The 17,129-nt window shown below is 48.0% G+C and overlaps 1 protein-coding gene across 6 annotated transcripts; it reads right to left on the minus strand.

The window, feature by feature from the left end:
* Window positions 1–216: 216 nt before the first annotated feature.
* Window positions 217–15,435, minus strand: LOC308345984 (corticosteroid-binding globulin-like). 6 transcript variants are annotated; one of them, XM_080808607.1, is made up of 6 exons: window positions 15,185–15,435; window positions 10,774–10,811; window positions 8,083–8,714; window positions 5,288–5,558; window positions 1,899–2,046; window positions 217–552 (listed from the first exon to the last, which is right to left on the minus strand). In XM_080808607.1, exons 3-6 carry the CDS (start codon window positions 8,693–8,695, stop codon window positions 367–369), a joined length of 1,218 nt encoding a protein of 405 aa, XP_080664733.1. In that variant the 5' UTR covers window positions 8,696–8,714; window positions 10,774–10,811; window positions 15,185–15,435; the 3' UTR covers window positions 217–366. The 6 variants fall into 6 exon arrangements, with proteins under 6 accessions (XP_080664733.1, XP_080664730.1, XP_080664735.1 ...); XM_080808604.1 differs by having other exon boundaries at window positions 1,899–2,049; window positions 15,185–15,300; XM_080808609.1 differs by lacking the exon at window positions 15,185–15,435 and adding an exon at window positions 14,547–14,900.
* Between the last annotated feature and the right edge of the window lie 1,694 nt (window positions 15,436–17,129).

Consider the following 17,129-nt stretch of genomic DNA (forward strand, 5'->3'; position numbering starts at 1 on the left):
ACATATGTCATTCTGTCGTGTTTGGGCTTGCATGATTCCTCCTTTTCTAGAAATAATTTCAAACTAACAATTTACAAAAACAATAGTGTTTCCATACACCCTTCCCCCGGCTTCCGCGTGCCACGTAACCACAGCATGATGGTCAAGGGCTCAAGGCGGCACGCTGCCGTTCTGAGCGTGTCGCCTGTCCCATTTCATCCCTTCAAACACACCTGCTGGCCTTTACAGTGATGGTGATTTATTTGGACAGAGGAACCTGGAGAAGACAAGGGGGAACCTCCCACCCCCCCAGGCCGTTTCTGTGGGCTCCCTGGTGCGCAGGGTCAGCCGGAGCTGTGGCTCCCGGGGGGGGGGTGGGGGGCGCCCTTAGGTCGGATTCACAACCTTGCCCAGGAAGAGGCTGCTCCACGTGAAGTGGTTGAAGATCATGACAATGAACGGGCGGTTGAAGCGGAAGGTGAGGGGCTCGGGCGCCACGCGTGGCACGACCCTGGGGGAGTCGGTGGCTTCCGAGCCCTTTTCATCGAGTTGCAGTACAGCCTTATGAACCACCTGTTGGAGACAGGGCGAAGGTGGGCGTTGAGCACCCGCTGCGGGCCGGGGGCTTGCCACGCCTCGTCGCTTCCATCCCTCCCACCCTTGGTGGGACGGGTGGCAAAGCTGAGGCTCAGAGAGGGTCACTTGCTGGCTCCTCATCTCAGTGGCAGCCCCCGGGATGAGTGCCAAGGTGTGTCCACCTCCAGAACTCAGCTCACACCAAGACTTCTTCCCTAGAAAGTGGGCAAATGGGGCCCACCACAGGGAGATCGGGGAGCCCATGGGACTCACTGGACTTCAGTGTCCCCCTCAGGTGCTCCTTACTGGGTCCTGGGCGAGGCTGACCTCGCTTCCTTTGCACCTTGCTAGCCAAACCCTCGGGGCCCATCTCTGTGAAATGCTTCTGCCTACTCACGACGGAAAGGGGCTGCTGAATGGTCTCTTGCTGTGCTCGGAATTAGGAGGAATTCTGAAATCAGCAAAACACTCATATAGCTTGTATCAAACACCTTCAACAATTCAGAACTGGCTCGTTATTAACATCCTCTGGGGGCAGGGGCTCTCCCTGACCGAACAGGGAGGAGCCTGAGGCTCTGAAAAGCATTGCCAACAGGTGCAGGAGGAAACCGAGTGGATGTGTCTTGGGAAATGAGGTTTTGAGTCACATGGACCCCAGGCCAAACGTCAGGTGGACATTTACCAACTCCATAGCCCTGGTGAGTGAACTACCTTTCCCAAGCCAGAGGCTCTTCCTTTATAGGGAGGGGCTCCCCTTACAGGGGGCTGCTTGACTCAATCCTTCGCACACCAGGCATTTCATGGAGCGCAGACTCCGTGCCGGGCGCCACAACGGCCCAAGTCTGAGCGCTGGAGGGAGAGGCGGCTGCTTGCTCAGCTGTCTCCTGTCCCCTCTCTTGTTTGGCCACCCACACGACCATGAGATCCTGTGAGGGCTGGACCATGTCTCAGTAATGGAGGCATACCCGGTGCCCAGCATTTTGGGGCACGGAGTGGGCATCCAGTAAATGTTTCCTGAATGACTGAGGGACCCACAGGGCATAAAGCTGAAGAACGAAGGGAAGAATGTGGTGGGCAGACTGTCTGATGGGGTCGCATTCAGACATTTCCCATTTCCCTGGTTCCTTTTTGGTGGTGGTGGGGGAACCCTTGTCACTAGTTCCCGTGTCACCTTGGGGATGTCACACTTTCCCGCTGAGCCTCCATCTACCCTGTTGTAAAAGCAGGGGTGTGGAGAAGACAACCTGCGGCTTAGAGACCTCTTCATGAAGGGCCCGGTGTTCCTTATTGTTATTTGTACTGTCAATTTGTGGGGAAAAAAGATGGGCTCTAGGGACACTTGCCTCTGACAATGTCAGCTGGGGCTCTCGGGCGATGCCGGAGAAATCCGCCTCCTTGCTGAGGAAGTCTGCAATGCCCATGGCCGCCAGGATGGTCCTGAGGTCGTAGGCTCCGGAGATGGTCACCTTTGGGATGGACAGGTTTACCTGGCTGCTTGGGGGTAAGCAGATGGGGTTAGACTTTCCTGGGGCTGGGCCTGGCCAGCTGACTTCTGTTTCCCCTGCGGCCCCTCCAGACCCTGTCTCCCAGCCAGACCTGATCCTTGCAGAAAAGGGGAAGGGACAGATCAAGACGTAGGATTTGCCTCTCCCTCCATCACACAGGCAGCTTCCTCTCGGGGCCTCTGAACAGCTCAATCTTTTCTCCTCACCTCATTCTCTGAGCTGATTCCACCTGTGGTATAGCTACGCCACTGGACACTGAAGAAGAGGGTCCCTGAGCGAGTCCCTGCGGTCCCCCAAGCACCTCTGGGCAGAAGCAGAGGAGTGGAGGGAGCACCCAGCTGGGAGCAGCATCCTGGCCCCAGCCCTGCCACTAGCGCTGTGTGGCTTTAGCCAAGTCCTGTCCTCCTCTGTGCTTGTGCTCACGGACACAGCAAGGCAGCGCCGGACCACAAGGGCGCTGGACAGGGCAGGGCAACTGGCAGTCAGGGAGACTGGCCTAGACCAGACCCCTGGTGGATGTCCTTTAGCTTCTGTAGGATGTCTAATGCACGCATGCGCCCGCAACCTTAGGAGGGTGGGGCCAACGTCTTCTACGTCCACACGGAGAGAACTGAACTCAAGAGGAGCTCAAAGTCACGCCACTGGGAAGCCGCAGAATTGTGGAGAGGCCTGGACTGGTTGCTTCAAAGCGTCCTTGCCTCGTGGGAGGAGGGAGAGGGAAGAAGGAAGGAGGGAGAAGGGGGGAGAGGGGGAGGGGGGAGGAAGGAAGAAAGGGCGCCCACAAGCTCTGTGTGGGGCAGGGAGGCTTCCACGGGAGGTGGGCAGCAGCCCGACCCTGAGGGGCGGCACTCCAGTGAGGGGGGTAGGTGATCCCAGGAGGGGTGAGGTGGGAGAAGGGCTGAGTAACACAACTCTAGAGGTGAGGAACCATAGTGTCTGCCTTCCAGGGCTGGGGGGCATCACTGGGATGGAGTAGAGAATTCGTGCCCGATCACATATGTCGCCTAAATGTGCAAGAGTCTGCCTTGGAGGTTTATTTTTAAAAAAATCTAGAAGCAAGTGGCATGCGTTATTGATATGTTTTAAGCTAAAGTGTTTTGGCGAAGAGATTATTTTTGGTGTAAAAAGAAAGATCATCCTTCTCATTTTCCACAGACTAGGAGCCAGAATGGGCGTGATCCCGGCTGTGTAATCACCAGCTGGCGACAGGGTTCCTGAACTACTGGCTCCCTTGGAAGGCGTGGGGGCAAGTGAAATGGTGAGAAGCCAGCCACGGGACCCCTCAGGTCACCCAAACACGGGCTCACATGCACGCCTACCCACCTCATCCCCAACCCCGTGCTCAAGGTCAGGTGCAATGGGTCCAGGACTCTGAGAACGCTTCTGGGTCCCCCCACGTCGCTCTAAGGGATTTCTTGGAAACACAGAGCAGCCTCCGCAGCTCTTCCCCACAGGAGGTCATCCTCCCAGGCCCTTCCACGTCTACTCGAGGAACTGGACTAACCTTTCCAGAAGGTCCAGGATTGAGCAGTGCTCTGAGGCTACAACTCAAAATAAAAATAACTCAAAGCCATAAAACACAAAAACCTACGTATATATTAAGGTGGAGGGCTTCTTTCCAGATTTTCTGCCTTCAAAGGCAGAAAATTTTACATATTTACATATGTAAATTGATGTACATATTTCATTCGAGTAGAATTTGTCTCCTTCTTTGCAGCTGCTGTCTGACTCTGCTGGTGCCCTGGGCATGGCCCCCTGGATTTGGCTTGTGCCCATCCCTCCTCCATGCACGCTCTTGGAATGCCTTCCACTCCCACTCAGGCTTAACACACAGTCTGAATGGAAAGTGATCGTTCTGCAGCTCCTTCCCCGGTCCCCTGGGGCAGCCAGGCATTTCCACCTTCCCCCAGCTTCACGCCAATCTCCTTCCCTCTCCTGCTATGAAAAAAACTGGTGTCATTGTGCACTATGGATTCTACCAGAAGCCTTTTCTCTGCTCTAGAGTGCATGTCTTTGAAGTCCTATTCACCTTCTATCCTTTCTGGTTAGCCCAGCACATGGTATACAGCAGGCGGTTCCATTTGTGTAGGAAGGAAGGAGGGAAGGAAGGAAGGGAGGGAGGGAGGGCGGGCGGGCACCTGCTCTGGAAACGTTCCTGAGTCACTCCAGATCCAAGAGCCCACTTTCCCTCCTGCCTCCCCTCTGCCCTTTGGCTCTGCATCACCCCGCCCGCCACCAGGTCCCACCCTGAGAGTGAGGATCACGGTCACGAACTTCTGCTCCCTGCTCCAAGGTGCAGGCTGAGGCTGTGCACATGCTCGACCATGATTTTGATTACTGTCAGGCTCAGTGATGTCTGGGCACAATGAGTTCTGTCACTCATTCATTCATGATGCATGCTTCGCTCACGTGCTCAGCGGGTCCTCCCTGCACGTGCGCTCGGAGCCCGCCCCCACTGTGAGCCTGAGTTTGAGCATTCAGGATTCATGGGCTGGCTCCCCACCACCAGCCCGTCAGCATATACACCCCTCACCGTCTTTCCCTTACTCACTTGTTACCTATTTATGTCTTTCCTTTCTTACTTATTTACTGACGGACTGACTGGTTGAAGAAGAGTTACATCTCTGAGTGACTTAAGAACCATTCAAAGATTTTGTGCTCCTTCCATCATGGAGATAACTGCCATTTTGTTATACTTTTCATGGGGCCTGCCAGGAGTCTTGACCCTGCTTGATTTTAGAGAAGCAAGATAATATAAAAAATGGGTTAGCGGGGCGCCTGGGTGGCTCAGTGGGTTAAAGCCTCTGCCTTCTGCTCGGGTCATGATCCCAGGGTCCTGGGATCAAGCCCCGCATAAGGCTCTCTGCTCAGCAGAGAGCCTGCTTCCTCCTCTCTCTCTCTGCCTGCCTCTCTGCCTACTTGTAATCTCTGCCTGTCATATAAATAAATACAATCTTTTAAAAAAATGGGTTAGCGAGGGGCTGGGGGGTTGGCAAATTCTGGTTAAGCCGATGATGCAAAAATGTGGTAACACAGAAGGTGGCTCTTAGCCTCCCAGGGAAGGGGGACCTCGCTTTGTGGAATGCCCCAGAGTATCTCAGTGTCAGTGGACAGACAGATAAACGTGACTGACCTCAAGGTCAGAGAGCCTCAGGCCTTTGGGGACCCAGCAGAAGAAAACAATGAGCCCTACAGGGTAAGTCTGGGGGAGAAGGATAAGGGCTTACCCCGTGGTCAGGGACTCAGACCACCTCTGAATGGTGCCCCTGCTCAGCGCGGTGATGACCGTGTCCATCTTTCCCTCTTCTGGAAGGACAAAGAAGACGGTCTCATTGCCCGTGTACTCCAGCTGGACCAGCTGACAGGGGAGCACTGCGTCTTGAAAGTACTTGATGGGGCCCGACTGGACCATCATGGGCACTCTCACCACGGTGGTCTCGTTCACGTAGAAGTTTTCCTCCCTGGTGCTCTCCGGGTTGAAGGGCTGTTCCCATGTGCCTGGGAAGGAAGGGAGAAAGGAGACAGGCCTGTGAGAGCCGAAGGAAAACACAGTTTGGGTGGCCGCAGAACACTAAGCAGGTGTCATGGCGGCCGCCCCTGGAAGGTCCCCGCCAGAGTGGCTAGAATTTTCTGGTAAGTTGTGAAATGCCCAGAAATTTAAAGCCTGTTCTGTCCTCCACTTCTTGAACTGGATTGAGGATTATTAACTCTGTTTCTGAGCCTCTAAAAAATGGAAGGAGGTAGACAAACGAGAATACCCTTGGATTTGGGGGTAGAATTCAGTAAGCCAGATTTTGCCTGGCTGCCCGCCCTGACCCCCCGAGCTTAGGGTGGATCCTGGACAGGAGGGTTCTGGAAATGGTGCCAGATGGAACTTGGGCTGCAAATTCAAGGTCGGGGTGGGAGAGGCTTGGAGAAACAGACCACCCGTTCCATGCCCACGCCTTGATATCTGGCCACAGAAGAGCAGCAGGCAGCCTGGCTGCCCAGCAGATTGTGTCCACTGCCTTGAGGGAGGCTCCTGACCTTCTGTGTGGCCCCGAGGCAAAGTCAGGATGAGACGACGCCTTCAAGCTCCCACGCGCCAACCCACAGTTGGACTTGAATCCTTCCCCCACGCTCCACAATGGCATCACACAGCCTCTCTGTCTGCCTGGTGATGGGGAACTCACTACCTTCACAGACCAGACTTTCATTACTGGTCATCTTTCATGGAAGGCAGATTGCCCCTTAGAGCCAAAGCCTACCTGATTGTGAGGCCCGTTTGCTGAGTCTCTTTGGCCCTTCTGGGCTTATTCTAAGCATCTCTGAGTTTTCTCACAGGTGACAGAATTCTGGATGTTTAAAGACATGGGTGGACCTCACCAGGGCCTCCAATGCTCTAGGTTAACTCCCCAGGTCTGGAGGTAACTGAGGACCCTGCATCCCCCTGGGGGTCCCAGGTGTCTTGGCTGTCCCTGGGGGTCCTTGTGAGGTCTGTGTTTCCCAGCTGAGGTTGCCTGAGGGTGGCCAGTGCTGAGCTCCAGGCAGACCCTTCACCATCCCACTGCCTGCAGGGTCTGTGGACCCCAAGGCCAGAACTCTAGTTCCAAGCCAGCCTCAACCCTCCTTGTAGGGGCTGCTAAGGGAGGCAGTAGGGAGAGATGGGAGGATGGAGGTAAAGGGCTATGGATGTGGAGCTGGAGACCTTGAGGCTGTGCCTGTTCCACCCCATGACTGAGTGTGATGTCACAGTCTGGCTGTCTGGGCCGAAGGTGGCAGTGTTTTGTGACTAACTTGTCCAACTCACAGCGAAAGAAAAAAAAAGTGAGTATTTTTCAGGGTTAGGTTTTTCATCCTTAAAAGTTTGCTATTGTTTTTTCCTGAGTATATCTTTTCTAGAAACAAATGTAACATATCCAGTTGGGCACAAAACAAAATACAGAATGGGGTCTAACCTCTACTTTAAGGGGTTTCTTCTTGAAAATTCTCAAGCCAGGAGGCCTCGTGGTAGGGAAACTTAAGAATTTATGGGGGCAAATTGGAGAGAGCAAAGAAGATTCCTGATATGAGGATATCACTCCTGATATGAGACTGGAAAGGACAGAGAAGTAGATGACTTTAGGCCAGGGTTTCTCAGCCTTGGGACAAGGGCCATTCTGGAGCAGATATTATTGGGGGAGTTGTCCTGTTTTGCAGCACTCTCTGGCCTCTACTTACTAGATGCCAGGAACACACCCCATCCCACCCCACCCTCAACTGTGACAACACAAAATATCTCCAGATGTGGCCAAGTGTCCCTGAAGAGGGTGAGGATCACCCTGGGTTGAGAACCAGTGCTATAAACTAAGGAGCGGAGATTTTCTTCTCAAGGACAGCGTATCCCCAAATTGTGTGCTCATAAAAATGACTGAGGGGTGGCTTGTTAAAAACACAAATTCTAGGACTTTCTTGCAGAAGCTTTGTTTCAGGGGTCTGGCATGGTCTCTGGAATCTATAATTTTAACAAGTTGCCATGGTGATTTTTACGCACAAGAACTTTGGAAAACCCTGCTTCAAATTGATGAGGACAAATTGAAGTTCGGCTAAGATGGGACTTGGTCAGAGCTGGCTGTGAGTGCTGGGGAAGTGTGTGGTATAGGGTCCATCTGGGGGGAGTTCCTGGGGGGCAGAAGCTATGTCTGTCTGGTCATAGGCTGTGTTTGATGCACAGTGCTTGATGCACAGCCAGCACTCAGCCAATATTTTTCGACCATGAGTCAGCCAGTCTGTTCACGATTACATGTTTGGCCTCAAAAAAAAACCTACAAGAGCTTGGGCAAGTTGCTCAATTTTTTGGGTGTCATTTTGACCACTTGTAAGATGATATATTCTACTTTCCTAATAGGATTATGGTGAAGATGGAGATTCACAGTTGAAAGTGTGCTTTGTAAGATCAAAGGCCTTGTCCAAGAATGCACCTTGGGCTTTTTTTTTTTTTTTAAATGCACCCTGGGTTTTGATGGCTCTTACTATTCTTGGCAATGGGGTGAGTGGGGGGTACCTTTGAAGAAGATGTAGTTGACCAAGATGAGCATGGCTGAACTATCCAGGTTTGATATCAAGTCCACAATTTTCCCTTGTGTCTTATTTTTGATATACTCATTGATTTGTCTGCTGGCTCCAGCCCCATCCTTGAAATCTGTAGCCAAAGCCTCCAACTCATAGTAGCGCTTGGTGTCTGCTGAGAATGACTCCAGAAGCTCCAGGCTGTGGTCAAGGAACAAAGCATTACCCATAACCATTTCCAACATAGTGTCTGACTCCTTCTCGAAGAGGTGGTGGAGGTGCTGAAAGCCCTGGTGAATCTCAGCTTCAGATATACTGGTGAGGTTGAAGCCCAGGCCTTGGAGGAGCTGGACCCGTGTGTGGCCACAGGAACCCAGAGACAGCATAGCTAAGGCCATGGAAATGCTCACAGGGGAGATGAAGACATTCTTTCCAGGAGCTGAAGCCACAAGATGCCTGTATAGGATAAAGGCAAAGTCAACATTGTTTGGAGCCAAGTCCCGGTGAGGGCTCCTCGTGCTCACATCAGTATCTGGGTCCTTAGCTTGGACGGTCCAGAGGTCACTGGTGGACAGCCAGAGGAAATAGGTGCACAGGGAAAGCAGCATTGTCCAGGATGGTCAGGCCCTGCAAAATCAGGAATTCTCATTAGATAATGTAGGGTCTCCAAGGCAGTGAGGCATGGTGAAATGGTGGGCAGAAGACCCTGTGAAACACCCCAGTCAAGCCTCACTTCCTTTCTTCACATTGGCTGTGTGACCTGGGACAGCTCAGGACTCTGGGACTCAAATTCCTCATCTGAAAGTATGATGATACCTGCTATGATTTTTCAAGTACCTACCCAACACCAGGTATCAAGACGCCCCAAACTGACCTATGTGTTTTACTTATATTTTCTCAACTAACCCTCACTAACAAGCTAATAAAATAGGTATTATTATTATGATTTGAGGTAGGCAGAAATGGAAGCCCAGAGGGGTGAAAAATCCTACCAATTGATATATTCAAAGAACTGAAAGGAAAAAAACTCTCAACCAAGAATCCTGGATCTGGCACAAAAGCATCCTTCAAAAATGAGGGAAAATCTAGACATTCCCAGATAAGCAAAAGCTGAAGGAGTTTATTACCATTAGGTCTCTCCTGCAAGAGATGCTAAAGGGAGTCCTTCTGGTTAAAATGAAAGGACACTAGAGAGTAAATATAATCTATAGGAAGAAATAAAAATCTCTGGTAAAGGTAAATATATGAGCAATTAGAAAAACTCATATTATTGTAATCTTGCTTGGTAACTTCACTTTTTATTTTTGATATGATTTAAAAGATTAATCTATGAAAAGCAATTATTAGTCTATGTTGTCTATGTTTTTGGATACACAATGAATAAAGATGTAATTTGTGACTTAAATAACTGAAAGAATGTGGGGATGGAGCTACATAGGTGTGGGGCTTTTGTATGCTATGAAAGTGAAGCTGGCGTAAATTCAAATGAGAGTATTATAACTTTAGGATGTTAAATATAATTTCCATGGGAACCGGGAAGAAAATAGCAACAGAGTATGCACAAAAGGACATGAGAAGGGAATTAAAATGTTTCACTACAAAAAATATCAATTAAACATAAAAGAAGATAGCAATGCAGGAAATGAGGGACAAAAAAAATCCATAAGGCATTTAGAAAACAAATAGGAAATGGCAGAAGTCCTTCTTTATTAGCAATTACTCTAAACATAAATGGATAAAATTCCCCCAACCAAAAGACAGAGATTGGCAGAATGGATTTAAAAAAATGATCCAGGGCGCCTGGGTGGCTCAGTGGGTTAAGCCTCTGCCTTCAGCTCAGGTCATGATCTCAGGGTCCTGGGATCGAGTTCCATATCGGGCTCTCTGCTCTACAGGGACCCTGCTTCCTCCTCTCTCTCTCTCTCTCTGCCTGCCTCTCTGCCTACTTGTGATCTCTATCAAATAAATAAATAAAATCTTTAAAAAAAAAAAGATTCTCTCTCTTAAAAAAAAAAAAAGAAAAAAGAAAGAAGATCCAACTATGCACTGACTACAAGAGACACATTTTAGATCCAAAGACATCAATATGAAAGTGGAAGGATGGAAAAAGATATTACATATAAATAGTTACCAAAAGAGAGTGGGGTAGCAGAAGGAAGGAAACAATAAAGATTAGAGCACAGATATATAAAATAGAGAATAGAAAAACTAGAGAAAATCAATGAAACCAGGATATAATATATCTAATTGATATAGTATAATATACTATGATGATATAGAATTAATATAATATGGTCTTCAAAAAGGTGAACAAAATTGACAAACCTTTAGCTAAACTGAGTAAGAAAAAAGAGAAGTCTCAAATTACTAAAATCAGAAATGAAAATGGGGACTTTACTGCCAATTCTTATAGAAATGAAAATAATTATAAGGGAGGCGGCTGGGTGGCTCAGTTAGTTAAGGATCTGACTCTTGATTTTGGTTCAGGTTTTGATCTCAGGCTCCATGCTCAGTGGGGAGTGTGCTTGAGATTCTCTCTCTCTGTCTCCCCTCTGCCCCCCCCCTCTAAAATAAAAATAAATAAATTTAAAAAAGAATTATAAGAAAATATTACCAAAAAAATCACACGCCAACCAACTGGATAGCCTAGATAAAATGAAAAAAATTCTGGAAATGCAAAACTTACCAAGACTGGATCACAAGAAATGGAAAATCTGAATAGACCTGTATGTGGTAAGAAAATTGAATCAGAATTGAAAAACCAAAAAAGAAAGCCCTGGACCAAATGGCTTAACCACTGAATGCTACCAAACATTAAAGAAATCACATGAATTCTCCTTCCAAAAAAACCAGAGTGGAGGGAACATTTCCTAACTCATTCATTGCCCTGATACCAAAGCCAGATAAAGATGCGGTAAGGACAGAAAAGTACAGATAAATAATGCTCATGAACATTGATGCAAAAATCCTCAACAAAATACTAGCAAATAGAATTCAGCAACATAGAGCATGGCCAAGTGGGGTTTATTTCTAGAATGCAAGGATGGTTCTACATACAAAACTCAACTAACGTGCTATAACAGAATGAAGAAAAAAAAAAGACTATGATCATCTCACTTGATGCAGAAAAAGCACTTGGCATAATTCAACACACCCTTTCAGATAAAAACACTCAACAAACTAAGACTAAAGGGAAACTACTGCAATATTAAAAAAAAAACTGTAAAAAGCCACAGCTCATGTAATGGTGAAAGATTGAAAGCTTTTATCTCAGATTCCCAGAACAAGAAAGGATGCTTACTTTTGCCTCTTCTATTTAACACAGCACTGGAAGTCCTAGCCAGAGAAATGAGGAAGAAAAAGAAAAAAAAGACATCCAAGTTTGAAAGGAAGGAGTAAAATGATCTCTGCCCATAGACAACCTGATCAACATTATAGCCACCTGTAGAAAACCTTAAAGATTCCATAAAAACCCTGCTGGAACTAAGAAATGAATTCAGCAAAGCAGCAGGCTACAAAACCAGCACACGCCCGCCCCCCCCCCCATCAGTTCTCATACTAGCAATGAACAAACTGAAAAGGAAATTAACAATTATGCTATTTACAATAAGATCAAAAAAAGAACGATTTCTTGAACATGACATTAAAGGCACAAACAAGGGGCGCCTGGGTGGCCCAGTGGGTCAAAGCCTCTGCCTTCAGCTAGGGTCCTGATTCCAGGGTCCTGGGATCGAGCCCAGCATCGGGCTCTCTGCTCAGCAGGGAGCCTGCTTCCTCCTTTCTCTCTCTCTGCCTGCCTCTCTGCCTACTTGTAATCTCTGTCAAGTAAATAAATAAAATCTTTTAAAAAAAGGCACAAACAACAAAAGGAAAATTAGACACATTGGATTTTCTAAAATTAAAAACTTTTGATCACCCAAGGACACTATCAATAGAGTAGAGAGGCGACCCACAACATGAGAGGTAATATTTGAAAATCCCATATCTGATAAAGGATTAGTATCCAGATTACATAAAACTCAAGTTAAAAAATTAAAAAAAAATCCAATGCAAAGAATGGGCAAAGTTGTTGAGTAGACATTTCTTCGAAAGAAGATATACTGATGGCCAACAGGCACATGAAAAGATGTTCGCATTAGAGTCATCAGGGAAACACAAATCAAAACCTCAATGAGTTACAATTTATACTCATTTGCATGGCTGTTTCGAAAACTAAACCAAGTCAAACCACAAACAGCAAAACAGAAAACAGGTATTGGCCCGGATGTGGAGGAGCTGGAAACTCTGTATCTTGCTGGTGGGAAAGGTAAGTGGTACATCTACGCGGAAACAAAGGGTATGACAGATCCTCAAAAAATTAAATATAGAATTACCGTGTGATCCAGACGTTCTTCTTCTGAGGAATTGGAAACAGGGACTTGAACAGATAATTGTACACCCCAGTGTCCACGATTGCATTGTTCATAATAGCCAAAGGACCGGAAACACCCCAAATGTCCATCAGTGGATGAATGGGTAATAAAAGGTGGTTGTATAAGGAAAACCTTCCCTGCATTTCTCCTTTCCTCGCACATGACTGCACGCTTTACCCTGACGCCAGAGATGTGGGTTTCCCACACACCAATCAATTTACCCCCATCTGAGGGAGAATGCCACTCAATTCCACAACGGATCTACAACCCTACAGTGTAACTCAATTCTGACACTGTCCACCTGAAGGTAGTGTCAGATCCCCCGGGTTAAGGGCTCAGTTCCCACAAGATTACCCACCCCCAACTTCAGATGCCATTCGCAAGTCCCAGATTGTCACCCTGTCCTTTTGACTGGCTATCCATCAGAGTTCCCGAGATTTTATTTTTGGGTTCGATTATTTGCTAGACTGGCTCACGGAGCTCAGGGAAACACTTATGTTTACTGGTTTATTACAAAGGATGTAATAAGAGATTTAGAGGGTGAGGTCCAGAAGGGTTCCAAGCACCAGAGCTGGTGTGGGCCACCTTCTTGGCATACAGATGGGGTCACTGACCCAGAAGCTCTCTAAACCCTGTATTTTGGGATTTTGATGGAAGCTTCATCATGCAGAGAGGATGGATGATTAACTCCAGGCCCTCTCCCCTTCCCAGAGAAAGGAGGGTGGGGCTGAAAATTCCAAGCTTCTAATCATGGCTTGGCCTTCCTGGCACCAGCCCCATCCTGACGTTCTCTATGCACCTACCAAAATTCACTTCATTAGAACAAAAGACACTGTGGGCACCTGGGAAATTCCAAGGGATTTAGGAACTCTGCGTCAGGAATCATGGGCAAAGACTGAATGTTAGAGCAAGAGATGCTCCTGGTGCTCTTATCACTTAGGAAGTTAGAAGGGTTTTAGGAGCTCCATTTCCTTAAATCAGTAATAATACCCACTGCTGGCCTTGCCATTCTGATCTTTGTTTCCCCTGTACCTGTCTCAGGCCACCATCCACGTCTGGGGCCCGTCACCTCTTCCAGCATCAGCGGTCACCCCTACCTGGTCTGTTGTCCCTGCTCAGCTCCCTCCCACCCTTTCTCCCCTCTGCAGCCAGAGGCATCCTTTATAAAGCTGACTGCCCATTCTCCCACTAAAAAGCTTTCTGTGGCTCCCATTATTTCCAGGAGGGGCTGGTCCTCACTTCATGACTCCATGCCTGGTGACAGCCCTGCCCCCACCTCAGATTTGGCCCCTTGAATTCTGAGCCCCGTTCTACCGGGTGTGCCCAGTTTCCTCCAGCACACACCAGACTTTCATCCTTCTGCCAGGGTCACGGCAGGGTGGGTCATTTCAGGTCCCCATTGTTTGGGGAGCCCGGCTCTGACCCGGGAGCTGGGGACAAAGACAGACCTGTCCCAGTCCTGCCCCCTGTGGATCCACTCTACAGTCCCAACCTTTCCCTGCCTTGCCTGGCTTATGTCCTTTTGTCCTAGGACACCCAGGTCCCAGCTCTCCTCCAGGAGCCCTGTTCTCTGTACTTCCCTGTCATGGCCCCGTCCCATTGCAGAGAAATCCCTGTTCTCCCTGTCCCCTCCACACCTCCCGTGGGGAAAGGACCGGTGCCCTCTGGTGCCCAGAGCCAGATGGGCTTTTCCAGTTCTGGCTTCCTCTCTTGTTCCTGCTGTCTCTGGGAATTCATGCCTCATCCCTTTCTGTGTTAAGCCCCCAAAGTAAGGATGAACCCTCTCTCCACCTCCTGGGATTGTCACGCACATCAGTCGCAGTGCTTCTGAATGCTTTCTCATGTGGTCTCGTGCAGCGGGTCATCCTGGGCCCACTTTAGAGATGAGAAAACTGAGGCCCAGGGAGGCAGAGGAACTGGTTCAAAGCGGAGATTCTAAGCCCTGCAGCCTGCCCTCAGAGCTGGTGCCATGCCCTTCTGCCCTTCTCTCTAGAAAGCAAAGCGATGAGAGGAAAAGAGGTCCCTAAAAAGTACCCAGCAATGTTACCAAGCAGAGTGTCGATAGTCTTCATGAATTTCATTTCATGTATGTCCTCCTTGTCTCTCATTTTTGAATCCAGGCTCAAAATAAACACGCACTGCATTCATTATTTTCACGAAAGCCCCTGTGGGCCAGGTAGCATCTTGGGCCTTCTGCATTTAAGCCTTGGTGTCATGCAAGGAGTCCTGTTGAATCTGCAGCGTCCTGGCCCCAGGTGGATGAGCGAGGAAGTAGGTGTGTGCGACACTGGGGCGTGCACAGTCCGCTATGTCAGTGGGCACCGCTGTCCCTACCTGCACCCCCCAGCAGGGGTGCTACCTTGCGCCTGTCCAGCCCAGCTGTCAGACTCCCTTGTGTTACTTGGCCGGGCTTAGGGACATCCGTGGAATGACAGATGGGAATGGCTCTTGGCTCAGTGTCAACCCCTTCAAGGCTGGAGGCCGGGGCAAACCAAGCCCCCATGGGTGACCCACAAACTGCAAAACCCTCCCCATAACACCGCTCAAACACCTGGCCTCAGATCACTGCTGGCTGCCCTAATGCTCAAAGTCCATTACAAAAACTAAACAAGCAAGATGTGCATGGCTTCATTCTGGCGGCTGGGCAGGAGCGGGAGGGATGGACAGGGTTCAGGTGCTACTCACAGTCTGCTGAGGGCTCGGGCTGCAACCACTAGCTGGACCTGGCTGTCCTGGGCGCTAGTAGGTGTACAGTAAGCCTGCGGGGCACCACGGCTAAATCTTGTTTGCCAGCTTCCCTGCTGGTTAATGGTTAGAGGGGGTCCAGTGGCCTTCGCCATTCGGTGGTCCCCTCCCCCCGGACATTAACCAATGGGTTTTTTCCAGGACGTTTGAGCAAACACAGCAATGCTGCAAGTTAACTTTCCTCTGCGTTCAGGTCTCTGACGTTTTCTTTTTAATATCAAAATGAGGCTGGAGTTGCATCACCGCCTGTGGTTGCCAGGTGAATGCTGGCACGGAGGCCAGAGGTGCCCTTAATTAGCCCAATGGTGCGGGCACCTGTGAAGAACCGGGTGCTAAGCTTGGGACAGGGGATGAATCTAATGAGGTCCCGCCTTCAATGGGACCTCCGTCTGGCAGGAAAGAGACGTGGAAGAAAAGCAGCCACGTGCTTCCCACAGATTGTCTCATGTAATCTTCCAAAGACATTACGAATTAGAGACTGTTATTCTCACTTTTGTTTAGATAAGGAAACTGAGGCGCCCATGGAGCTTAAGTGAAGCTCCCCTTGAGATTCAAACCCAAGACCATTCCACTCAAAAGTCTAGCTCCTTGCATCTTCTCTGCATTTTTATTTATTACTTCTCTGTTGGTTGGAAGTGACAGATAACAAATTTCTTTAAAGCAAAAAAAAAAAAAAAAAGAATATAAATTGGATCTCATGAATGAGAGTTCTGAAGGGTGGGGAGGGCTTCAGGTTTGGCTGGATCCAGGGATTCCAAGTTGGGTATCATATCTGTCTCCTTTTTAAAAAAATTCTTTCTGAGCTCTTCTTTACTCAGCTTTCATGCTTCACCCTGTACGGTGAGGACAAAGGTGGCCACTGCAGCTCTAAGTTATTTGTTTCTAACTGGTTATTTGTGATCAGAAAGAGAGAGACTCACTTTTTCTCCCTGTTCATATCAGTCCCTGAAAGGACTCAGGGCATGATCAGTCATCATTGGCTTGATCACAGCACACAGAATATGGCCTGCTAAGCCTAGCCAAGGTCCTGTGCCCTCTGCTGGTTGATAACATTATTACTTCCCTGCAGGGATGAGGGGAGCTGTTTCTGGGAGTAAAAAGGGAAAGTTGCACCCAGGGCAGGTTCTAGAATTCTGAGGGCACTTCAGTTTTATTAATACTTATTGGTCTTTTTTTAAAACGTTATTTTTTAAATTTATTAAGCCAATTTTGGAATTTATACCTAGGAATTTATTATTTTTAAATCTCATCATATCAGTAATTTTTTTCTTTCTATATTTTATTTACATATTTCCTCTCTTTCTTTTCCCCTTGATGAGTCTTATTAGGGAAATCTGTCTAGTTAATTAATCTTTTCAAAGGATCAGCTTTTAGTTTTTAGTTTTCTTAATCCTTACTGTTTTTTTTAAACCTTTTTAAAAAATTGATTTCTTCTTTTATTTTTACTTTTTACCATCCTTTGAAAGTCCTTGTATTTTTCAAATATTGTTCTTTTTCTATTTTCTTGAGTTAAAGGCTTAGCTAGCTTTCCTACTTCTTAACATTTTGAGTCTCCATTTAAATGTATTTAAAGTTAAAAGTCTTCATCTAACTTCTGACTGTGTGATGCCCCCCCAAAGTTTTGATATTGACTATTTTCATTGTCATATTTTGATGTGTTTCTAGTTCCCTTTATGTTTTTATTTTTAACCCAAGGGTCTTCAGTAATATGTCATTTAGTGTATTTAGAACCTTGAGCTACTCTTTCGCTATTTACTTTAAAAAAAAAGATTATTTATTTATTTACTTATTTGAGAGAGAGAGAGAGAGAGAGAGCACATGAGCAGGGGGAGAGGCAGAGGGAGAAGAGAAACAGACTCCCCGCTGAGTAGGGAGCCAAACACGA

This window comes from Martes martes (assembly GCF_963455335.1).
Source record: "Martes martes genome assembly, chromosome: 7".
Classification (NCBI taxonomy): Eukaryota; Metazoa; Chordata; class Mammalia; order Carnivora; family Mustelidae; genus Martes; species Martes martes.

Coding starts and splice junctions, on each gene's coding strand:
- LOC308345984 (XM_080808604.1), bottom strand. CDS start 8,695: ATGCTGCTTTCCCTGTGCACCTATTTCCTCTGGCTGTCCACCAGTGAC. Junction 2,050..5,287: donor TCTGAGTCCCTGACCACGGG/GTAAGCCCTTAT, acceptor CTTACCCCCAAG/CAGCCAGGTAAACCTGTCCA. Junction 553..1,898: donor CCCAGCTGACATTGTCAGAG/GCAAGTGTCCCT, acceptor TGTCTCCAACAG/GTGGTTCATAAGGCTGTACT.